The following is a 25,643-nucleotide window of genomic DNA, read 5'->3' as shown; positions in this document are numbered from 1 at the left end:
TCTTCAATCCCAAGAGATTCAAAAGGCATATCGATCTTCCTCTTCCAGGGAGAAGCATTCAGATATTGCAATTGATCATCACCTTCGTCATCTTCACCATCTGAATTCCCCAATAAGGCTTTTTCTAAGGCATCAGACCTTAGCAATTGATCAAGTTCCGATGTGACCACCGAATCGACCAACTCCACTTTTAAACACTCCTCATTATTAGTAGGAAATTTCATAGCATTGAACACATTAAAGGTAACATCCTGATCCAACACTCGCATTGTAAGCTCACCCTTCTACACATCGATCAAGGTTCGGCCAGTTGCCAAGAAAGGTCTTCCCAAGATTATGGGAATCTTCTTATCCTCTTCGAAATCAAGAACTACAAAATCAGCAGGGAAGATGAGTTTATCTACCTTGACCAAGACATCCTCCACAATACCTCACGGATATGTAATAGAACGGTCGGCCAACTGCATAGTCATATACGTCGATTTAGGATCAGGTAGATCTAACTGCTTGAAGATTGAAAAAGGCATCAAATTGATGCTAGCTCCCAAGTCACATAAGCATCTGTCAAAAGACACTTTTCCAATAGTACATGGAATAGTGAAGCTTCCTGGACCTTTAAGCTTCGGGGGTAACTTCTGCTACAGCACAACACTGCATTCCTCCGTGAGAGCGACAGTCTCTAAATCATCTAGCTTCACTTTCTGAGAGAGAATACCTTTCATAAACTTTGCATAACTAGGCATCTGTCCGAGAGCCTCAGCGAAAGGTATGTTGATATGAAGTTTCTTGAACACCTTCAGAAACTTCTTGAATTGCTTGTCCAGTTTTTTCTTCTACAGCCTCTTAGGAAAAGGCGGTGGAGGATAGATCTGCTTCTCCCTTGTATTACCCTCAGGCGGAGTGTGCTCAACAGTAGTCTTCTTTGGTTTCACTTCTTCATCCTGCTGCTTTGCTTCTTTCTCAACCCCAGCTTCTTCAGTCAACTCTTGAGTCTGTTCGGGATTCGCAACCTTTCCAGACCTCAAAGTGATTGCCTTAACATGCTCCTTAGCTTCCCTCTTTCCTGGCACTTCAATGTCACTAGGCAATGTACCGGGTTGACGATTTAACAAAGCATTGGCAATTTGCCCAATTTGATTTTCCAAGGTCTTGATAGAAATAGCTTGACTCTTGCACATGAGCTTCAACTCCTCTAATTCAGATTTTTCATTAGCTTGTTGCAGCTGGAGTTGTTGTTTTGGTGCATACTGCGGTTGCTGAAAACCAGGGGGGTTGTATAGCTTAGCTGGATACTACTGATAAGGCTGTTGAACCGCATTCTGAGCATTGCTCTAACTGAAATTGAGATGATTGTGGTTGTTAGGATAATAGGTGGGTGGCACAAGTTGCTGCGATCGCTAGAAGTTGCTCAGGAACTGAGCTGATTTGCTAGAAATTGCGCACTGATCAGTCTCATGGGCACCAGCACAAAGCTCACAGACACTAGTGATTTGATTAACTCCATAATCATCCAAAGTGTCCACCTTCATTATCAAAGCCTTAAGTTGGGCAGCTATAGCAGTTGCTGCGTTCAACTCCAGAATTCCTGCTACTTTTCCATGAGTCAGTCTCTGGGAAGGATTCTGGTACTCATTAGCAGCCATCAGTTCAATAAGTTCATAAGCTTCATCATAGCTCTTAGCCCACAAGGCTCCTCCTGATGCTGCATCAAGCATGGGTCTAGAAGTAGCACCCAATCCATTGTAGAAACAGTTGATAATCATCCAATCAGGCATGCCATGATGTGGGCACTTCCTTAGCATCTCCTTATATCAATCACAAGCCTCACACAGAGATTCTCCAGTTTGTTGAGCAAAATGAGTAAGAGCATTCCTGATTGCGGTAGTCTTCGCCATGGGGAAGAATTTAGTGAGAATCTTTTGAGCGAGATCTTCCCAAGTTGTGATAGATCCTGCTGGTAGAGAGTGCAACCAGCACTTAGCTTTATCCCTTATAGAGAATGGGAAGAGACGTAGCTTGATAGCATCTTCAGTCACATCATTGAACTTGAAAGTGTCCCAGATCTCGATGAAATCCCTGATGTGCATGTTGGGGTCTTCGGTAGAAGAACCCCCAAACTAAACTGAGTTCTGTATCATCTAGATCGTGCTTGACTTGATCTCAAAAGTGTTAGCCCTGATGGCCGGTCTAATGATGCTAGACTGAATGTCATTAATCTTAGGCTTAGAATAGTCCATCAAAGCCTTCGGAGTTTCCGCTTGATCACCCATAGCTACTACAATTGACTCTTCAACTTTCTCTTCTTCTACCTTCTTTTCTTCCTCAAAAACTTCACTACGAACTACCACAAGTTCTTCCTCAGCTTTATCCAGTATTCTCTTACGAGTACATGAACGCGTATGCATACACCCTCGCTAGATCACCTGAAATAAAATGAAGAAACAAATAAGTAACAATGTCCGAGTCAATGAACTTTAACGACCACTGATGGAAAGCACATAAAATAATAATTAACACTGCAGTCCCCAGCAGCGGCGCCAAAAACTTGTTAGTCGCTAAACACGCACTAATAATACACACAAGTATACGAGTTCGCAAGTAGTATAAGATATAAATCATATTCGATCCCACAGAGACTGTATTGGTTAACTAATCAACTCATGCACTTAAGAAATAATGTATGGTTATTATTCAATGCTAAGACGATAATAAAGTGAGGTTGTTTATAACTAAGAATTAAACTAATTTTTAAAACTATGAGAATAAGATAGACTGAGTTAATATATATGATAAACATGGGATTCTAACTTCAGTAAGTACTTCATTCAATAGCCTTATTGTTCTTAACCTTAGCATGCAATGGTGATGACACTAATCAGATAATACGAAACTGATGAACGCCAACTTTCGTTGCACGAGTACCACTCTACCAGACATCCACAAAAGAGATAGAAGCTGAATAGTCACCAATTATATTGAGACCCTATATGTCTATAGAATTTGACAACATAACGGTTTAAGCACAAGTTATCTATCTTGATTACATAGGGCAAGTAAGATGGTTAAAATTACCTACGAATCATGCATAACGATACATGAACCTATGCTAGCATAGCAAGTTCTAAATCCTTAAATTCACTTTCGCTTCATTAAGAATTAACACACTATCTTATAAGTTTGCGACGCTCACAAGATGAATACGCACAACCATAACTGGGATATCATACAATCACCACACACTAAGGCATCGAAACAATTTAACTTAAGAACTCCATAAATAAATCCGCTAGAACCCCATGATAACGATTAGCCCATAATCGAACTCATCGCCAACGTGGGTTCCATGAAAACATGATATAGCAAACGTAGTCTTTATACGAATAAATAAACCAAAGTACAAACAAGAATAAAGGTTCGGAAAAATAAGAAACAAGCTTCCAAATTACAACTCAAAATAAAGATTCACAAGAATAAACTAGATCGTCTTCGCCTTTGTTGAATTGTGCCCAAAAGGTTTCTTGTCGTCTTCTCCTTGCTTGATGTCTTGATATCTCTGAATATATCTTAAAAAACGACCTAAGTTATATTTATATTGCAGTCCATGCATCCCAGGAGTCCAGCAATTCGAATTATAAAAGAATCAGGATTTGTTTATCCCGACCCAGCGCGGCCGCGCGCTTCACCAGCGCGGGCGCGCTGAACTCTTATTCTCCCGGCGCGGCCGCGCGCAACACCAGCGCGGCCGCGCGCAACACCAGCGCGGGTTGCGCGCGGCCGCGCCTGCCTTCTGCTAAAAATTATTTTTTTCTTCTTCTTTATTCCTTGCAATTTTGAGCCAATCTTTCAAGCTTTTATTCCAGCACATCCTTAACACCATATTAGCATCAAAACAATGTTAATTCACCTAATTCACTAAGTAAAGCCTGAAATGCAAAAACACTTGAAAACACATTAAAACACAAATAACTTGAATACAAATACACCAACTCAAAGCTTATTAGAGCATAAATAAGTGTCATAAATGCCACTTAACACCACACCTAGGATATATTGAGGGTATGAAGATATATACCAGGCCTAGGAGACATAATTCCTAGGCGTGTTACAATGCATGCTTCCTAGGCGGGGGTAACGCACGCCTAGGATTATGGAAGAGTTGAAACTCAACCACGTCTAAGAGACATGATTCTTAGGTGTGGTATAATGGATGCTTCCTAGGCGGGGGTAACCCACGCCTAGGATTTTGACAGGGATGAAACTCAACCACGCCTAGGAGACATAGTTCCAAGGCGTGGTACAGAACTTGTCTCCTAGGAGGGGGTTACCCACGCCTAGGAAGTATGGAAGGAATGGAACCTAACCACGCCTAGGAGACACAATTCCTAGGCTTGGTACAGAAACTGTCTCCTAGGCGGGGGTGACCCACACCTAGGAAGTATGGGGGATCCAACAACGCCTAGGAGACAATATTCCTGGGCGTTGTTGGTAACATGTCTCCTAGGCAGGGGTGACCCACGCCTAGGATGCATAGCACCATGAGAGCCCATTAATTTATCTAAAAAATAGGCCAAAAAACAGAGAAATTGTTAAAAATTCCCAAAAAATAGGGAAAAATAAGCAAAAAATCGCATAAAATTAGGGAAAATTAGAAAATAAATTTCAAAAATTATTGTTGATAAAATATTCTTGAAATATTAAAGAAATAATACCTGTGAGTATCAGAATATTCTTAAAAATTAAGGAAAAATCATTAAAAATACCAGAAAGTACACAAAAAATCCTAGAAAATTAGGGAATCCTGAATGAATGAATTTTAAAGGCAAAAATCGTTGTGAATGTGTAGGTCGGTTCACACTTTACGAAAAAACGATACCTTATAAGGGATCAAATGGACTTAACTTCAGCAAAATCTAATACGGTTTCCTGGAAGTTGGGGGGGGGGAAATGATAGGGATAAAATAAACCTTGACTTTATTGTAATAATTATACATGGTTTGGGCTACGCACAAGGCCCATTAAGGAGATGTATGACATTCAGACTAAGAAGGTCAACATATTGATCAGGCCTAATGGACCAGATCAGGCCTGATGGAACAAAGAAGGCCCAAATAGCCCTGACTATTAACTATTTTTGTAGTTGATAAATATGGGAAAAACAGCTATCAAGGTAAGTTCTAATGAGGATATAAGTCCTTGTAGATTGGCTTCCAAGGGACCTAATTGGATAAGGAATCAACTTCCTATCTCCTAAGACTCCAAAGTCCATTCTAATTCTGGGACTTGCCCACCAAGTCTCCTAGACCTATTCTAATTCATGATGTTCCACACCTATATAAAGGGTATCACCCCTCCATTCAGAACTATATTTTTGGCTTGATTCTCTAGTTCGCAGAGATACATAGGTATCTCGTAAAGGCAGAATTAAGCTACGAAACACGAGAGCAACCATTAAAGGCCTTGAGATCCCGAACCCTAGTAATAAATACAGCAATTAATACACCTTAGTTTTTTATCCATAACAACGGGTCAACTAATCGGGTCAAACAGGTCAAAATCCAGGTCGTGAAGCACACGCCGAATTATGCCCAGAATCCGGCCACCAGAGCCAATTTCGTCCATCCAAATTCAGGCCAAAATCGCTATCGTTTGGTACGGTTTTTTATTCCAAACCATTCCAAATCACTTCCCCTTTCTGATTAAGGCCAAAACCAACCGTAAAAACCCCTGGGTCCGACATAAACTCCGGTCAAACATCGATTTGGCTCATATGTACATGAAACTTCGATTTCAATAGCTCAAATCAAAGTTTATGAACTCTACAATTAAAGCCCTAACACCCTATATACCTCAGCTTTCTCAAAATCAAAAACGTTCAAATCAAAAATTAGTATCAACCCTAATAATCGAATTCACATATCCAGGAATCGTTCGTTCAATTAAATACCATGAAATGACTGCAAATCATCATATGAAGCTATTTTAATCATCAAATCATCCTAATAACCCTATAATCAAAAAGACCCAATTCAAACATAAACCCTAGAAATCGAAATTGAAAAATAACAACTTAAAACATGAAATTGATACCAGAAATCGAAAGAACATATCAAGAGGATGAATTTGAGTACTTACATCGATCGATTTGGTGCAGAACACTGATCAAAATCATGGTTTGATTGCACGGCCCGAATCCGAATTCCTGACCCGATTTCAGAGAATTAATCTGATTTTTCTGATTTTTAATAATTAAATAAAAATTAGGCTATTTATACAAGTAAAAATAATATCCCTAATTAAAATTAAGTCCATAATTATACATCTAATAAAATTAATTGGCCCCTAATTTTATAAATTTTGAGTATTAATTTCTAATTTTGAAATATTTAATATATAAAATATATATATCAAAAATTCCCAAAAATTGTTAATAATTCAAAAATACAAAGAAATGGTATATTTGATAGTTCTAAAATTTTATAAAAATAAAAATGTGATTTTTGTGGGGGTTTTAACACCCGAAGGGGCCCGAAAAAGTCATTTTTCACTAAACAATAAAATTTATAAAATACTTAGATGTTCAGAATAACGCGATGGTATAAGTCGTTCTAAGAAAAATAAGGCCAGTTATTTTATTTAAAATATCATCTATTAAAACATAGTTCGGGTAGTATAACTTTTGATATAGAAGCTTTTAATACTAAATAAAATATCCTCGGAGAATACCCTGACGATACGGAACACACATATCACATAACAGTTAGAGTTTTATAACTAATTACATAAATGACATAATAAAACACATAATTTATCTTTATTACGGTATAATACAGCGTAATTTCTCAGTTGTTACACAATGCATAAGAAATCCTATTATATTAACAAGGAAACCTAATACAATGCTTTTGACATAAAATCCTTCACCGCCTTGAGTTCATGTTTCCTTCTCCTTATCGAAGATAAACTGATGTGACAAATAATGATTACATCATCCGTCGATATCATCATCCGTTGATATATAAATCTGATGTGAACTTGTGATAGTTTCTGCTTGATATCATCAATTGCTCCTAACATATCCCTTCCATAAAGGATGTGATAACTACTAACAATCTCTCTTTCACATATCGAGCTCGACACCTGCTGGGCCTGCCTTCTGATTGTGTGATCAGGCTCCCTTTCACCTATTCTGGAAGTCCATATGGCTCTCTGGCTCACCTTAAACCCACACTGGAAGGCCCATCTGCCTCCCTCTTAAGCACATCCTGGGGTAGCCCATATGTCTCTTCCTAGGTCCATTCTAAAAGCCTATATGAGATTGTTACGGTTATTTATAACATAAAACTTTGATACCACTTATTGGTCTGGCTAAGTAGGTCTAACTTCACATTAATATGATATTCGGTATGAACTGAGCCCGCACGGTTTATTTTTGGTCATATATTGAAGGTTTCATACTAATGGAATTATCAAACTAATTATATATTAGGGATATGTCACCCTCACAAACGGCGTGCGATAATTTTTAATACGAAGGCCAATGAAGCTATTGAGATATTATATCCAGGTGACACTCGAGTATAACAGTGACCGAATCTTGGAAAATCTTTTAAAAGAGCAAAATATTGAAATTAAATTTTAAAGAGAAAATACTTCAACATGATAGGTTTTGTATACTTAAATAATAGATATTATCGATTTGTATAGATTAAATTCAAAATCATGCGAGATTTGTGAAAGAAATTAAGGGGATTACAAAGTAAACATAAGCTTGTCAAGGAAGTTTGCACGTATCATGCACTAAATTATAGTTATTAGGCAAAAAGTTCAACAAACTATTTTTTTTGTCAAAAAGTTTTTGAACATTTTTTTGAATCCTAATAAACTTTCATAATTAGGCTAAAATAATTAATACTAGTTATTTATTGTTGATCTACGGCAACATAATTAAGTTGATTAAGTATTAATTAAAATAACTAAAATTATTTTTAAAGTTATTAATAAAACAATTTAAAAAATTGACTTAATTCTTACCTGACACAAAAAATAATTAATAATTGCAATATATTTATAATTGGAATAACATATTATATTTGATATATTCGCTTTACAAATATTTTAAAATTTAAAATAAATAAATATAATTCGTGGAACTACTAATCGTAAAATAATGTTTCAAATATAAATGATGAGAAGTTATTTTATATAAAATTTCCAACAATGTCTTAAAATGGATATTGCAATAGAAACTCATAAATTTAGATTAGTAGTTTTAATTTAGATAAATTAGTATATATTATCGTAAGAGCACTAGAAGATTAGTATAATACAGGCGGCAACTCATAAGTACATGTAATGTTTTAGGGATCAAATGATTATTTTGCAGAGTGAACTTTTTTTAAAAAATAAAAATAATTTATATAAAAAATATTTATTAATTGTATGATGGTTACCTTGATCACGGCTTACACATGTACAAAACTATATAATTCATATGAAAATATTTGACAACTAAGTATGTAAATTTTAAAATAAATAACTTAAAATGAATAAGTTACATGATAAGTAGATGAATACTTATAAGTTATACTAGTTTAAAACTTGTGTGAATTGAATTCAATTCTTAATTTTATTTATTTAAAACTTTAAATGATATGACTTCATAATAATTATATTAGTAGACGTATATGTTCATAACTTTTTTGAATATTTAAACTTATTTAAAGTGATAGCATTGGTAAGGGGAAAAATGTTATTATAACAAAATTATTTTTTATTGAGGGTAAAAATATAATGTCTCCATTATGTTCGGACCTTAAAAAATATTATTTTAGCATGATATTACTTAGTCGATTAACTATAATTCTATAAAAGATATTTGAAAAAGACAATATTACGAATTTTTTAGTTCGCATCAATAGGGTACGAATTATACTTAGTCTAATATTAATTTTATTAATCTCAGATCAGTGATTTACATTATTTTATTTTAGCCCGATGCCCAATACACCGACCAAATCAAACTAATTATTTTTAGTCTAATTTTAATTATTTTTAAAATCTCGATCAATAAGATAATTTTGTTTTAGACTGAATAATTAGTATATATTACTTTTGTTGGTTGAATTGTATTTTTATTTTAGTTTTGTGTTAGTCTGAATCAATTATATAATATATTTTTTATCTTGGATAAATAATATATATTATTTTGTTCTCCAAGTTCATTAGTATAATTTTTTTAGGAGGTTGAATAGTATTATTATTTTATCTTAACCCGATTCACATGATATATCAACTGAATATTAATAATTATATTTAGTTTGTTTAAATTTAATTTAACATGAAGTAACAAATTATAATAATATTAAACTCAATATGAATTAAAATATAAATTGATAAAAGACGTTGAGTTTAATATAAATTATAATGATATAGAAATCGATATAAAATAGAATTGAAATTGGTAAAGCGATAGAGGAAGTTGACTTGAATATCAATTAGAATTAGAATTGATCGACCCAATAATTAGAATTAGAATAATTAAATAAGGGTAATAAAGTAATTTCAGCAAGTATCGACTGACGGACTACCAAAATTTTAATGTTTCGTTTATTATAATATAGTATAGATAAGTATTTGGATAATTCTACTTATAATAATTTTTACTTATAAGATATAATCAATTTTACTAAAATGAACTAAAATAAATAATGTTTAAATATAATTATCTTAATTCGTAAATTTTAAATTAGATTAAATTTTAAAACATAATTTTCAAATTAAAGTTGATGAAAAGGTGAAAAAATAAAATAAGTTGAGAAACATTACATCACCACCAATATTCAACTTATCAAATTATAAATTTTAAATTCAACTTATAAATTGGATTGAAAAATGTGTAAATAATTTTCAAGTGAGCAAATAAATAGGCCCTAAGATTCATAAATTTAACCATGGACAATTTTTTGAATTTTTTTATAGTTTAGTATAGGTCAGTGGGGTTGTAAAAACTAGTTGAACGATTTTTTAGCAAAAAAATGATAAGCTTAATTTTTTCTAATAACTCCACTAAATTATAGGTAGATGCAGGGATGCACAAAAACCCCGGTCCGAAAATCTAGTCCAGCCCAATTCGGTTAAATCCCGGCCCGGTCAAAGTCCGGGACGGGGCCTCGACGGGCCTTATATTTTTAGGTAAAGTTCAGCCAAGCCCGGCCTGATTAAAAGCCCGGGTTTGGGTCCGGCCCGATTTTTGACTCGGCCCGATTAAAAACCCGAAAAAATACGGTTAAAATCTTATTATTATAATATTTCCTTATATATTTATTGTATTTATGTATTCACATTTACTATAAATATAAATAATACTTTAAACACATATATATTTCCATATTCGTGACTAATAATACTATTTATTAATGAAAAAAGATATAAGCCCGCAAGGGTTGGCTCAACTGGTTAAAGAGAGGAAAACTATCCTCTTGGTCACAGGTTCGATTCCCACGGGAGGAGAATTTATGATTATGCCTCCTGAGTCAGAGTCTGTCGCTTAAATGCGGTTTACCTTGGTGCGGTTTACCTTGGTTCACGTGGTTTGCAGGCTATTGCGTGAGCCCGTATGGTTTACCCAGTGCGCACCCGAAAGGTAGCGGCTGCGGGTTACCTACGATAAAAAAAAAGATATAATAAGTATACTGTATATATTTGGATAACATTTGTAAAACGTATTATTCTATAAACATGTTTATTTTTTGCAGTAATTAAATATTTTCAATGAAGTAGTGTTTTCATAAAATATTCCATGCAAACTAATACATTTTTGCAATGATCTAGTTCCTAATATATGTCAGAATCTCTAATACAATCCGATCCGATTTAAATTAGAAAAAAACCCGGCCCGATCCGATCCGATCCGGCCCAAAAAAAAAGCTCGATAAGGCCCGCCTCGAGGGCCTAAATAGGCTCTGACATTTCTCAGAAATCCGACCCGGTCAAAATCAAAATTCGAAAAGTCGGGCTCGGTCAAAGCCTGGGCTTATTAAGACCCGGTCAAAACCCGTCCAATAAATCATTTATACATCTTCTGGCCAAAGTTTTGGGCATCATGGCCGCCTATACCTCGATTAACTAATAACAGATAAATAATAATTTCACTAAAATAATATAATATTTTTAAAAATAATATTCTTTTCGTCTGACTTTATTACTCGAAAGAAATTTAAATGTACCTTCTCGAATCTGAGTATCAAAGCGGGTAGCAATTTATTATCGCATCTGAAGACAGGGCAGGTGAGAAGTATGATCATCTCACAACTGAGTGGTACTCAAATTTTAAGTGCTCTGTTCAAAATCTAAATAAATATCTTTACTAATTTTTTTAAAAAATAATATGAAATAATAAAAAACTAAAGTTTATAAATAAAATATAATAATTAAAGTATAAAAAGTAATTTTATTACATAATCAAAATTAACTAAAAAACAGTTATACATGTAAATTTTAATATGTTATACTATATTTTAAAAATTAAATATTTATCTTAAAGAGATAAGTTATACATGTGACTTATGATATATTATTTTATAAAAAAATAAGATATAATATTGATAAACAAAAAAATAGTCAAATAAAAAGTAATGTATACGTAAACTTGTAAGTTAGATATGTTCAACTCGTGCCTTACTCAAGATCATCACTTCTGAAGAACATGTTCATGTCAACTGACATGGTTTTCTCTCATTCTCTATAAACATTTTTCGTTATTCTTTTTTCATGTTTTTCTGAATTGTTTTGTTCAATCTCTTATGGAAGATCTAGTAGATAAATACGCAGCTATCAGTTTGGAGGAAGAAGATGAGGGGGGAACAGTGTATGCAGAGGAGGAGGTCTTAGAAAGGGGGATAAATACGAGACGGTGTTTGGTGGGACGTGTCTTATCGGATAGATCTATTGATTTTTACAAGATGCAACACTTCTTGGCATCATTGTGGAAACCAGGGAAATGAGTCTACATCAAAAGCTTAGAGCCAAATCTCTTCTTATTTCAATTCTATCACAATGTGGATATTAATAGAGTGATCGAAGGTTCTCCATGGATGTATGATATGATGCAATTGGTGTTTGAGCGGATGAGGAAGGAGACAATCCAAGGATGATGCAAAATAAGTTGGATTTATGGGTTCAGTTACATGATATCCAACCGGGTTTCATGACAGAGAGAGTATGTAAGGATGTTGGCAACTATATAGGGGAGTTTTTGGAGTCGGACAGGAATAATTTTGTAGGTATGTGGAGAGAATACTTGCGTATACGAGTAAAAATGTAGATTGATAAACCATTGAAACGGAGAATGGAAATCAAGAAGTCAGGGGGTACATGGTTTTGGATTAATTTCAAATATGAACATGTTCCTACATTCTGTTTTATTTGTGGTTTGCTTGGACATGATAAGTTTTGAGCGAAGATATTTGAATCCCCAGTCAATGATTTGTCAAAGCCATATGGACCTTGGATGAAAGCAATGCCACGAAAGCAATGCCAAGGAGACAACAGTACTTAACTGGCTCTAAATGGTTGAGGTCAGGATCAGCTCTGCAGCAATTAGAGAAGGAGCAAAATGTGAATATGGGGAATACAGCCATGGGTGAAGGTGACAGCGGCAAAAGTGGAACTGAAAATCAAGATCCTAACTTTAAGGGATATATTGCTAGTACTTCGGGGAAGTCTGTTACAACGGAGGGAATTTTAAATAATAATAATTTGAATTCTGAAACTGATGTAAACAGGATGGAGGAGGATGTGGACTATATTTTTAATGATCCAAAGAGGAAAAGGCCCAATGGGGCAGATGACAAAAACCCATTAGATGCTAATGATGGGCTTTCAAAAAACTTGCAAGCGGTAGGCCTCCAGGGAGGGGTCTGCCGAGAATCATGAGTACGTTAGCATAGAACTGCCGTGGGGCTGTCCAGTTTCTTAAGGATATGGTTATCCAGAAGAGACCTCAACTAATATTTCTCTGTGAGACTTTATGTATGAGGGATAAGTGGATAAAGTTAGAGATTTGGTTGGTTTTGAGAGTTCGTTTTCAGTTGATGTTTTATGAAGAAGTGGGGGAATAGCTCTTTTGTGGCAGCATGAGAATGAAGTTAGTATAACAAGCTTCTCGAAGAACCATATTGATGCAGTAGTAAGCATAGTGGGCTATTCTGAATGGCGCTTAACTTGATTCTATGGTGAACCTAATAGGAGATTACGGAGAACCAAGTGGGACTTACTTCGATTACTTAGTCAGCAATCAAATTTACCATGGTGCGTTATCGGCGATCTTAATAACATTCTCTCCCATGAAGACAAAAGAGGCGGTAGGAGGTATCCAGAATGGCTGTTACAGGGCTTTAATGAAGCGGTTATGGATTGTAATCTCATTGATATGGATTTAATAGGCTACTCGTTTACTTGGGAGAAATCTAAAGGAACAAATTCCTGGGTTGAATTACGTCTGGACAGAGCTTTGGTTAATCAACAGTGGTTAGATATTCACAAGGAGGCAACGCTGTCCAACATGAATGTATCAACTTCAGATCACACTCCTATTTTCTTAGCACTCAATAAATGCATATCTAATCCAAAAACCAGGAGGTTTAGATTTGAGAACGCTTGGCTCCGTGAGCCAATGTGTAAAGATATTGTGTTGCATTGCTGGGACACAAATAAGGACTCTGCGCTTAATCAAAAGCTCCTAGTCTGTCAAGCACAGTTGGAAGTTTGGGACAGAGAAATTACCGGTAACTTTACACAAAAAATTCGAGATTGCAAGCATAGATTGAAATATCTGAAGCAAAGGCGGGATGAGGTTCTACTCGTTTATATGCTGAAGAACAGAATAAGCTGAATGTGGTTTTGGTTCAAAAGGAAATTTACTGACGCCAAAGGTCAAAGCAGTTTTGGCTGCAATACGGAGACCAGAACAATAAATTTTTCCACTCTTCTGCTAGCACCGGGAAAAAGAATAACCAAATTAAGTGTTTACAAAACAGTGATGGGGAGTGGCAGGATTGGTCGAATGGGCTTAGATCAACTGATGATAGACTATTTTTTTCAAATATTTTCTGCCTCGAATACTCATTGGGAGGAGATTTTGAATAATGTGCAAAGAACCATATCAGTTCAGGTTGATGAAGTGAAGTATGTTATTTCCCAAATGAACCCAGACAAAGCTCCGGGGCTGATGGTATGACCCCGGGTTTTTTCCAGAAGTATTAGAGCATAGTTGGGGAGGACCTAGTAAAACTGGTACGTGATTTTTTTGAGTTTGAATAGTTTGGTAATAATCTGAATGCAACCAATATTATTCTTATCCCAAAAAAGAAAGTTCCTATAAACATGGGGGACTTAAGACCAATTGCGTTATGCAATGTGACTTATAAGTTGATCTCAAAAGTCCTTGCAAATCGCATGAAACCTATTCTGAATCTAGTGGTTTCCCCTAATCAGAGTGCTTTTATCCCTGGGAGATTGATTACGGACAATATAATGGTTTCTTTTGAGGTCGTACACTACTTGAAGAGGAAGAAAGTAGGGAAAGATGGTTATATGGCTATTAAGTTAGACATGAGTAAGGCTTATGATCGGGTCGAATGGTATTTTGTGGAAGCTATAATGAGGAAAATGGGATTTGATGCGAAGTGGGTTAGACTTGTGATGCATTGTATGACGTCACATACAATATCACTCGGGGGGAAGACATGGGTCCTATTTTTCCAACAAGAGGTATTCGCTAAGGTGATCCTATTTCGCCCTATCTTTTTATAATATGTCATGAGGGGTTTACTGCTCTCATTAACAGTTATATAAACAAGGGCTGGCTTCATGGTTGCAAGGTAGCTAATGGTGCTCCCTCAATTTCTCATATGTATGCAGATGATAGTTATTTGTATTGTAAAGCAACGATCACTGAGGCTATAAAAGTCTGTCAGCTTCTTCATACGTTTGAGACTGCTTCGGGACAGCAAGTTAATAGGCAGAAGTCTTCCATATTTTTTAGTAAAAATACAAGTGACATGACTCGAATGGAGGTTTGCAGCCTAATGGAGATGAATGAGGCAACTGAACACAGTACATATCTTGGTCTGCCAAATACTTTGGGCCGGAATAAAAGTGCAGTTCTGGGATATCTGAAATAAAGAATTAGAAAGACTGTTTCTAGTTGGGATGGGAAGTTAATGAATAAAGCTGGCAAGGAAATCTTACTTAAAACAGTGGTTCAAGCACTGCCTACGTATGCTATGAGTGTCTTTCTATTTTCGTTGCAAATGTGTAAAGAAATTGAACAGCTCATGTGTAACTACTGGTGGAAGTCGGACACAAGAACCAGGAAGGAAATGTTAGAAAATTAGGATTTTAGAGCTTAATTTAATTATGTTCTTGATGTTAATCCTAAAATCTAATGATTGGAAATTGTTCAATGATATTTGAACTTAAATTTTCATGTATGGTTTTAAGAATTTTCTTAATGAAATCCATATGAAATGAGAGATGAAAGTAGCTTGGAAAAGCTTGGAAAATTTGAGAATGTTTGTCCCACATTGAAATAAATAAAGGGGGTTGTGTGCTTTATATGGTATTACCCACATGAGTAGTATACAACTACTAAGGTGTGTGATGGTCCATTGTGTTGTTGTGTGCTTCACGTGCACACACACACACGCGCGCCCCGCCTCGCCCCGCCACGCACCGGACCGGACCGGACCGGACCGGGTCGAAGGGCGATTTGGGCGAATGTCTCGGCGTCTCGCGTACGCGAGGCGACCTGGGCGAGGATTTTATTTATTTGAGAATTATTTTAATTCGAATTTATTTATCGGTGATTGGATTATTGAGCTGGGTTCTGAAATAGGCTAAGTAGTCTAAATATATTGAACCTGCAAATAATCTGATCTGTAACAAGTTCTGATATTAGAATCAGAACTTAAGAACTGATGAATAAAATCAGAACTTAACAAGTTCTGATATCAGAATCAGAACTTAAGTACTGATGAGTCGAATCAGAACTTAACTTAAGTTCTGATAATAATGTGGGTGTTAATGTGAAAAGCTGTTACAAATAATTTAAATTCAAAAGTTGTTCAGTTTTGATTTTTTTTTCATTTATGAATTCAAAATCTGATCAGTTTTGATTTTTTCATTAATGGAGCAGTTTAATTCAGACATTAAGTGTGTGGACAGTTTCATTTTTCCTCTCCTATAAATAGAGGCTAAACTGAATGAATACAATACACTACATTCTCATCTCTTCTCTTCAACCTCTCTGCATTTCTCTCCCATAAGTCCTGAAGTGCTGATATTTTCCGGCGACTGAGGTGCTGGTCGAAGTGGAGGTTTTGTTGCTGCTGTTAACATAAACTCCGAGCTGTTTTATCCAGGTGGAGATATTGCGCACATCCCAAACGCAGCAGGTAGGGGGCAATAATCTCTTCAAGAGCAGCCAGGACTTCGAGCAAGGCCTGGTGACTCAGCTGTGATTATTTTCTTGGCATTTTGTATCTGTAAACCTTTATTTCAGTCACTGTTGAAAGCTATGGTTTCGGGTACATCTTTCTTTCTCTCTTCGTTATTTCAGTTACTGATTTTGTTTACCTGCATGTTTTGTTTTGTTAACTGTGGTCTTGGCCTAAACTTGTTAAATTCTTTATACACTTGCCTCTATGTTGCTATACTTGTTAGTGAGCTTCTCAACATTCTTGAAGAGATTATTAGTTATTTAGAATTTAGCATAATGGTTAACGAAAGTGAGGTTATCGTTGGTGGTGGTAGCAGTTCGGGTGTAACTGCTGGGGCCATTGATTGGACCACCTATAGTTTCCCACAGGCTGTTGAACTAACCGGTTTACCGGAGAAATTCAACGGTGGCATTGGCTTTTCTCGCTGGCAGAAAAGGATGAAGTTGTGGTTGACTATAAAGGGTCTGTGGCCGGTTGTGGAATATGAGAAACCAGTAGTGGATCAAGAGAAGGCTGACACAGTTAAGGCTTTTGCGAAGTGGGCTGAGAAGGATGGAGTGGCTAGAGCGGCCATTCTTGCGGCACTAACAAACACTTTGTTTGATGTCTATTCTTCTGATGCCTACTCTGCAAAACTCTTATGGGAGAAGCTGGACCAGACACATAATACTGACTCACAAGGTCTAGAAAAGTATTCTGTGGCAAGGTTCCTCGAGTTCAAGCTGGTGGACAATAAGTCCATGACTGAGCAGGTGCATGAGTTCGAGATGATAGTGCATGCTTTGAAGGAGTCTGGAATGAATCTCCCGGAGAAGTTCAAGGTGATGAGTGTAATTGAAAAACTCCCGAAGTCTTGGGAAGAGTTCTCTCTCCCCCTGAAAAGACAGAAAGGAGAGATCACCTGGACCAACCTTATGCTGGACATCTCGGTACAAGAACAACACAAGTCCAAACAGGGACATGTGATGCCAACTGAACACGGTACCTCTAAGGTAAACATAGCAACTGTAGGACAAAAGAGGAAGGCTTTTGCTAAGAAAGCTAATAGTAATAAACCTAAGAGTGACAAGGACAAGGCCAAGAAACCCAAGGCAAACAAACCATGCTGGTCTTGTGGGCAGGTTGGGCACTGGAGTAAGGACTGCCCTACGAAGAAAGCGAAGAAAACCGAGGTAGCACAAGCAAATGTTGTGCTTGGAACCGCAAGTGGGCCTGTAGTGAACATGGTTGTTGGTGAGGCTACGGCTTCTGAAACCAACGTTGACCGGTATGTATCCTACAACCCTGTGATATTTTCTACCTATCTGTCAAATGAATGGTTGATAGATACTGGAGCTAATGTACATATTTGTGCTGATATTAGTTTATTTGTATCTTATCAACAGAGTCATAGCCTGACTGTGAAGATGGGGAATGCTAGTGTTGCTCAAGTACATGGAGTTGGAAACGTGGATCTGAAGTTCCCTTCAGGACGTATTCTATCTCTGACGAGAGTGCATCATGTTCCCAACATGCATAGAAATATAATAAGTGGAAGCTGTTTAGTTTCTAGTGGTTTTGAAATTTCGTTCAAGTGTAATAAAGTAGTTCTTATTCACACTGGTACATTCTTTGGCAAGGGTTACTTGTCAAATGGTTTATTTGTTATTAATGCGGATCCCGTTTTGGGAAGTTTGAATAATAATGTTATTCCTACTGTTAATTGTATTGAATCCTCAGATATATGGCATGCTAGACTAGGTCATTTAAACTTTGGTGCTCTTAAGAACATGATGAACTTAGAGTTGATTCCAAAATATACCATAGAAAAGAATTCTAAATGTCAAGTATGTGTGTCTGCTAAACAGATAAGGAAACCTTTTCATAACGTTGTTAGGGATTCAGACTTGTTAGATTTAGTACACACTGATATTTGTGAATTTGGTGGTGTGTTGACCAAGGACCAGTTTAGGTACTTCATTACTTTTATAGATGATAGTAGTAGATATGGTTATGTTTATTTACTTAGACATAAGGATGAAGCACTTAGTAAATTCATTATATATAAAACTAAAGTAGAAAAACAAACTAGTAAGTTACTTAAAAGATTGAGATCTGATAGAGGTGGTGAGTATACGAGTAATGCTTTTAATGAATTTTGTGCAAACAATGGTATAGTTCATGAAGTTACTCCACCATACACACCTGAGTCTAATGGGGTTGCTGAGCGAAAGAACAGAACATTTAAAGATATGATTAATAGTATGCTTATTAACTCTGGGTTGCCTAAATACATGTGGGGAGAGGCTCTAAATACGGCTTGCCATATTTTGAATAGAGTCCCTCTGAAACACATGGATAAAACACCCTTGGAGTTATGGAAAGGCAGGATGACTAGTCTTAAGTATCTTCGTGTGTGGGGGTGCCTTGCTAAGGTGCTTGTTCCTGAACACAAGAGAAAGAAACTAGGTCCAAAGACTGTTGACTGTATCTTTCTGAGCTATCTTGAAACCACTACAGCTATGAGATTTTTAGTGTTAAAATCTGACATAGATGGTATAGTGGCAAACACGATAGTTGAATTTCGAGATGCGACATTCTTTGAGGATGTCTACCCTATGAAGACTGGAATACCTGAAACGACTTCTGAGGAAGATCCTACTCACACATCAAGTTCTATTCCTGATCATGTGGAAAAGATGACAAATGTGGGGGCGGAACCTAGTAGTAGCTCTATTCCTAAGGAATTAGAGGAACCAAGGAGAAGTAAGCGTGCAAAAATAGTCAAGGATTTTGGAGGTGATTTCATCACTTACAATATCGAGGACGAACCTTTAACTTTCCAGCAAGCTATGGATTCTTCTGAGTCAAGGCACTGGAAGGGCGCTGTCAAGAGTGAAATTGACTCTATTGTTTCCAATGGAACATGGGAGTTGGTTGATCTCCCTCCTGGGTGTTCTACTATTGGGTGCAAATGGGTCTTTAAAAGGAAGTTGAACCCTGACGGCTCAATAGATAAGTACAAAGCTAGACTGGTAGCTAAGGGTTTTAAGCAAAAGGAAGGAATTGATTATTTTGATACATACTCTCCGGTTGCAAGAATGGTAACAATCCAAATGCTTATAGCATTGGCTTCAGTCCATGGTCTTATCATTCATCAGATGGATGTAAAGACGGCTTTTCTTCATGGTGAACTTGAGGAAGAGATTTATATGGATCAGCCTGATGGATTTGTTACATCAGGCAATGAAAGGAAAGTATGTAAGTTGATCAAGTCCATCTATGGCTTGAAACAAGCTCCCGGAGATTGGCATAAAAAGTTTGATGAAACTATATTGCCTTTCAGTTATAAGATTAATGAAAGTGATAAGTGTGTCTACACTAAAGTTAAAGGTAATGAGTGTGTTATTTTGTGCCTATATGTGGATGACATTTTACTGTTTGGAACCAATATTGAGATTATTAACGAGACTAAAGAATTCTTGAAAAGGCATTTTGAAATGAAGGATATGGGTGAGGCAAGTGTGATTCTTGGAATCAAATTGATTCAGTCCACTGAAGGAATAACCTTGACTCAATCTCATTATATAGAGAAATCTATACTTGAGAAATATGGTTATTCACAGTGTAGAATCGCTAGTACACCTTATGAATCGAAAGTTGCCCTTGTCAAGAATACTTCAGGAGTGCCTGTGTCTCAGTTAAGGTATTCTCAGATTATTGGGAGCTTGCAGTATCTTGTTAACTGTACTAGACCAGATATTTCATATTCTGTGTCTAAATTGGCGAGATATACAAGCTGTCCAAACAGAACTCATTGGGATGCTCTTGATAGAGTACTTAGATATCTAAAAGGCACAATGTACCTTAGTTTACACTACAGGAGATTTCCTGGTGTACTTGAAGGGTACAGTGATGCAAGTTGGATAGCTAAGAAGTCTGGTTCCAATGGAGTGACTGGATACGTGTTCACCTTGGCTGGTGGAGCAATATCCTGGAAGTCAAGCAGACAGACTATTGTTACTCGGTCTACTTTTGAGGCTGAGTTGTGTGCACTTGATGCCACAGGGACGGAGGCTGAATGGTTACACGGACTTATGTCTGCAATACCTGTAGTAAGCAGACCGCTCCCTGCTATTGCTATTCACTGTGATAGTCGAACAACTATTGACAAGATTAGCAGTAAAAAGCATAATGCTAAAACTAAGAGACACATCCAAGTTAGACTCAAGTCTATAAGGGGTTTAGTGACTGATAGGATCATAGCTATAGAGTTCATAGGAACTCAGAATAATATAGCTGATCCTCTTACTAAAGGACTGGAACCTGCAGTGGTCCTTAAGTCAAGGTTGGGGATGGGATTGTCAACCCATCATAATTCATCAACAGTGGGAACCCAATACACATGAGAGGAGATCCCTTGAAGTGTATTCAATGGGTAATAACAAGCTGTAAGGATGAGTTGGTAGTACCTTTGCTACATAAATGATACTACAGTATCTGAATCTATCCCCTGTAAACCTAGAAGGTACTGACACTGCCAGAAAAGCAAGAGTGTTGAAACTCTGAATGGGATCAAGTCATTTGACGAGATAGAGGCAGTATATCTCTGGAGATGCCCAGCTAAGCGAATGTAATTGTGTGGTCGCAATTAGAGGATTGGGTTAATCCTTGAAGCATTCGACGAACAGGATCGAGACATGACCATTAATGTCTCAAAGCCGTAGATTGGCACCATAACCTTTGACTTGTCGTCGTCTATGGAATATGATTATACTAAACGGATAAAATTCAAGGTGAAACATTCCATCTGAGTCCGATAGCCATTGAAGTAGAGGAATTAGGAGGGTTCAAACCCGGAAGGGTACCGACTCTGAAAAACAAGTCATGATGGGAAATTGATCATATTTCTGTATGGATTTGTGGGGGATTGTTAGAAAATTAGGATTTTAGAGCTTAATTTAATTATGTTCTTGATGTTAATCCTAAAATCTAATGATTGGAAATTGTTCAATGATATTTGAACTTAAATTTTCATGTATGGTTTTAAGAATTTTCTTAATGAAATCCATATGAAATGAGAGATGAAAGTAGCTTGGAAAAGCTTGGAAAATTTGAGAATGTTTGTCCCACATTGAAATAAATAAAGGGGGTTGTGTGCTTTATATGGTATTACCCACATGAGTAGTATACAACTACTAAGGTGTGTGATGGTCCATTGTGTTGTTGTGTGCTTCACGCGCACACACACACACACACGCGCGCCCCGCCCCGCCCCGGGCCGGGCCGGGCCGGGCCGGGTCGAAGGGCGATTTGGGCGAATGTCTCGGCATCTCGCGTACGCGAGGCGACCTGGGCGAGGATTTTATTTATTTGAGAATTATTTTAATTCGAATTTATTTATCGGTGATTGGATTATTGAGCTGGGTTCTGAAATAGGCTAAGTAGTCTAAATATATTGAACCTGCAAATAATCTGATCTGTAACAAGTTCTGATATTAGAATCAGAACTTAAGAACTGATGAATAAAATCAGAACTTAACAAGTTCTGATATCAGAATCAGAACTTAAGTACTGATGAGTCGAATCAGAACTTAACTTAAGTTCTGATAATAATGTGGGTGTTAATGTGAAAAGCTGTTACAAATAATTTAAATTCAAAAGCTGTTCAGTTTTGATTTTTTTTCATTTATGAATTCAAAATCTGATCAGTTTTGATTTTTTCATTAATGGAGCAGTTTAATTCAGACATTAAGTGTGTGGACAGTTTCATTTTTCCTCTCCTATAAATAGAGGCTAAACTGAATGAATACAATACACTACATTCTCATCTCTTCTCTTCAACCTCTCTGCATTTCTCTCCCATAAGTCCTGAAGTGCTGATATTTTCCGGCGACTGAGGTGCTGGTCGAAGTGGAGGTTTTGTTGCTGCTGTTAACATAAACTCCGAGCTGTTTTATCCTGGTGGGGATATTGCGCACATCCCAAACGCAGCAGGTAGGGGGCAATAATCTCTTCAAGAGCAGCCAGGACTTCGAGCAAGGCCTGGTGACTCAGCTGTGATTATTTTCTTGGCATTTTGTATCTGTAAACCTTTATTTCAGTCACTGTTGAAAGCTATGGTTTCGGGTACATCTTTCTTTCTCTCTTCGTTATTTCAGTTACTGATTTTGTTTACCTGCATGTTTTGTTTTGTTAACTGTGGTCTTGGCCTAAACTTGTTAAATTCTTTATACACTTGCCTCTATGTTGCTATACTTGTTAGTGAGCTTCTCAACAGGAAATTCACTGGGCTAGCTGGGATAAACTTTGCAAACCCAAGAATGTGGGAGGTATGGGATTTAGAAAGCTGAACGACTTTAATCTTGCTTTGCTGGGAAAACAGGCATGGCGGTTGCTTAATAATGAAGAGTCTTTAGTTGCTAGAGTTCTTAAAGTGCGTTATTTCCTAAGTGCTCTTTGCTGGATGCAAGTATAGGCTGTAATCCCAGCTACATTTGGCGTAGCATCTGGGCAACTCAGAACTTAATAAAGGCTGGCACTCGATGGAGAATTGGCTCTGGAAAAAAAATAAAGATTCTTGAGTATGCCTGGTTGCAGGATGCAGCATGCCCGTTTGTAACTAATCAACACCCTTCTCTTCAAAATCAATTGGTTTCTAGCTTAATGAAAACATGGGCTAGAGAGTGGGATTCAGAGGTGATAGTGGACCTGTTTAATGATAGAGATCAGCTGCTTATTTTGGGGACTCCTCTTAGTCATTTTCAAGAAGACGATATCCGTTACTGGTATAAGGAAGACAATGGTGCTTATACGGTTAAAAGTGCGTTCAATTTAGTTCAAGACTTGAAGGGTGAGTGGTTCCCTAATGACAATTCAGGTTTCTGGAGGAAATTATGAAATTTAAAGATTCCTCATAAGGTAAGGAATTTTTTATGGAGAGCTTGTAATGATTATTTACCAACCAGGGCCTTGTTACTTTCAAAAAATATTCGGGTTTCACATCTTTGTCCTTTATGTAATAAGGGAGTGGAAACTACGTTGCATTGTCTTGTTAAATGTGAATTTGCTCGGTGGTGTTTACAGACTCTGGGATTAGGGGATACAGGCATTGCGTCTGCAAATTTTGCAGACTGGCTTGAACAGGTTATGGGCCAAGGTTCTATTGGGATGATTTCTAAAATGGGAATGATTTTGTGGTCTATTTGGAATGCCCGGAATTCAGTGGTCTGGCATAGTACTTATATTCATGTTGATGAAGTGATTCGTACTGCACGTTCTACTCTTGATCAGTGGTTAGAAGATAAAAATTAAAATTTTGTTCCGGCTGTTGGTAGTGTCAATGCAATGGATGGTAAAGACTTATGAACGAAACCTGTAGGACAAACAATCAAGATAAACGTCGATGCTGCACTTTTCGACAATGAGGGTAGGTATGGTTATGCATGCGTCGCTCGAGATCACACCGGTAGACTAGTAAATGCAAGAGCAGGATGTCGGAGGTGTAGGATCACTCCTGTTTTGGCTGAAGGTATTGCCTTTAAAGAGGCTTTTAGTTGGATCAAGACCACAGCCTGGCAAAGTGTTGTGCTGGAGACAGACTGCATCAAAATTGTGCAGTCACTTCGGAGTTCATTGTCCATCAATTCACCATTTGATCTAGTTATTTCAGATTGTAAGCAGCTACTACATGAAATTGGTGATGCTGCATTCTTCTATGTAAAACGATCAGCTAATGGGGTAGCTCATTACTTGGCAAGGCAATCTTTATTTTTCTCTGATCGTGTCTTCACCGAGAATGATGCCCCGTTAGAGGTGCTTTCTCTTTGTATGTCTGAGAGTTTGAATGATTAAATGTTTTCTCTTTCATAAAAAAAAGATATGTTCAACTCATTATTTAATTTATTTTATATTAAATTATCTTGTTTCATATAATATATACATTAAAAATGGATATATTTAAGATGAATAATATACCTACAATTTGAATCATTGTTTGAATGAGTATAATTTGTCACAAATAAAAAATAAGTATATATAATTATATTAGTTAACTACAAAATTTTCATTAAAACTAGTAGTTTATAAACGAGAGTATTGATGGTGATTTACAATGCAATTTTTTTAAATGATTTTTTATATTAGTATTTTTAAGATTTATTTAACTCATTCAAGATAATAATTTAATATTATTTAAATGTATAATATTTTTCAATTATTTTCCATTTACAAATTTTTAACATTAAAAAAGTTATATTTTTTTATTAAACATTCTCTTTTTTACTTTAGTATACATATATCTATACTATAATATTATAAGCTAAACATGGTTTCATTTGTTCGGTCTTTAACACCTTCATAAAAAAGTATGTTTACATCTTCCAAAAATAAAAGTTTAAACGAATATAATTTAGTTAAAAAATTAAATCATGTATCTAATATAACTACAATCTCTATGAATTGTTATCCAACTTAATTTTTAATCGAACTCAACTTTTTTGTTATATCTTGTATAGAAAATCAAAGACTTCAAATATTAATTTTAGTAATTTAAGTAATAATCTATCATCTATAACATATTATTATAAGCAAACATAACCCCTTCCAGAAATATTGTCGAGGCCTTCCAACAAATAATAATTTAAAGCATTCTATAAATTAATAGTACAAAATTAATATAATTATTTTTCAAAAACTTAATAGAGAAATAGAACTCCTTCTCACACAAGGTCCAGCCCACAAAACTTCTCTCTAACCTTAAAGTCTAATAGTATAGATGACATGCTTCAACAAAACTATCCAAACACACTAAAATAATGCTAATGCGAGAATTTTTCAATTTTTAATATTAAAAAGTTAAGAGTTTTGTATGTTTATGCTACGGCGGGTGATATATTCATTTATTTTAAAAACTACTCGATAGACTTAATTATTTTAAAAAAATAATTTAACTAAAATATACTTAGCTTTTATAAATTAATTTAATTTAAAATACATATTCAATATCTATTTACTTGCGAGGTTTAAATTTTTCAATTTTTAATATAAAAAAAGTTAAGAGTTTTGTCTGTTTATTCTACAATGATACATTCATTTATTTTAAAATTATTTGATAAACTTAATTATTTTAAAAAAATTAATTTAACTAAAATAAACTTAGTTATT

General features: G+C 36.0%; 2 protein-coding genes and 1 non-coding gene across 3 annotated transcripts; all 3 read left to right on the top strand.

Annotated features, from left to right (window-relative positions):
- The first annotated feature begins 1,773 nt into the window (after positions 1-1,773).
- On the top strand, positions 1,774-1,880 carry LOC141688301 (small nucleolar RNA R71). Its single transcript, XR_012561753.1, has one exon. It is a non-coding gene; the product is annotated as a small nucleolar RNA R71 (small nucleolar RNA).
- An 11,259-nt stretch (positions 1,881-13,139) lies between these two features.
- On the top strand, positions 13,140-13,891 carry LOC141685660 (uncharacterized). Its single transcript, XM_074490752.1, has 2 exons — positions 13,140-13,144; positions 13,246-13,891. Exons 1-2 carry the CDS (start codon positions 13,140-13,142, stop codon positions 13,889-13,891), a joined length of 651 nt encoding a protein of 216 aa, XP_074346853.1.
- A 147-nt stretch (positions 13,892-14,038) lies between these two features.
- On the top strand, positions 14,039-24,332 carry LOC141685659 (uncharacterized). Its single transcript, XM_074490751.1, has 7 exons — positions 14,039-14,230; positions 14,320-14,769; positions 14,880-15,074; positions 22,759-22,950; positions 23,079-23,294; positions 23,565-23,754; positions 23,860-24,332. Exons 1-7 carry the CDS (start codon positions 14,039-14,041, stop codon positions 24,330-24,332), a joined length of 1,908 nt encoding a protein of 635 aa, XP_074346852.1.
- The last annotated feature ends 1,311 nt before the right edge of the window (positions 24,333-25,643 follow it).

This window comes from Apium graveolens, chromosome 9, assembly GCF_009905375.1.
Source record: "Apium graveolens cultivar Ventura chromosome 9, ASM990537v1, whole genome shotgun sequence".
Taxonomy (NCBI): Eukaryota; Viridiplantae; Streptophyta; class Magnoliopsida; order Apiales; family Apiaceae; genus Apium; species Apium graveolens.
This window is presented reverse-complemented; position numbering and strand designations above follow the sequence as displayed.

Coding starts and splice junctions, on each gene's coding strand:
- LOC141685659 (XM_074490751.1), top strand. CDS start 14,039: ATGGGGAGTGGCAGGATTGGTCGAATGGGCTTAGATCAACTGATGATA. Junction 14,770..14,879: donor TCCTATTTTTCCAACAAGAG/GTATTCGCTAAG, acceptor CATGGTTGCAAG/GTAGCTAATGGTGCTCCCTC. Junction 23,295..23,564: donor AAGACAATGGTGCTTATACG/GTTAAAAGTGCG, acceptor TGGTGTTTACAG/ACTCTGGGATTAGGGGATAC.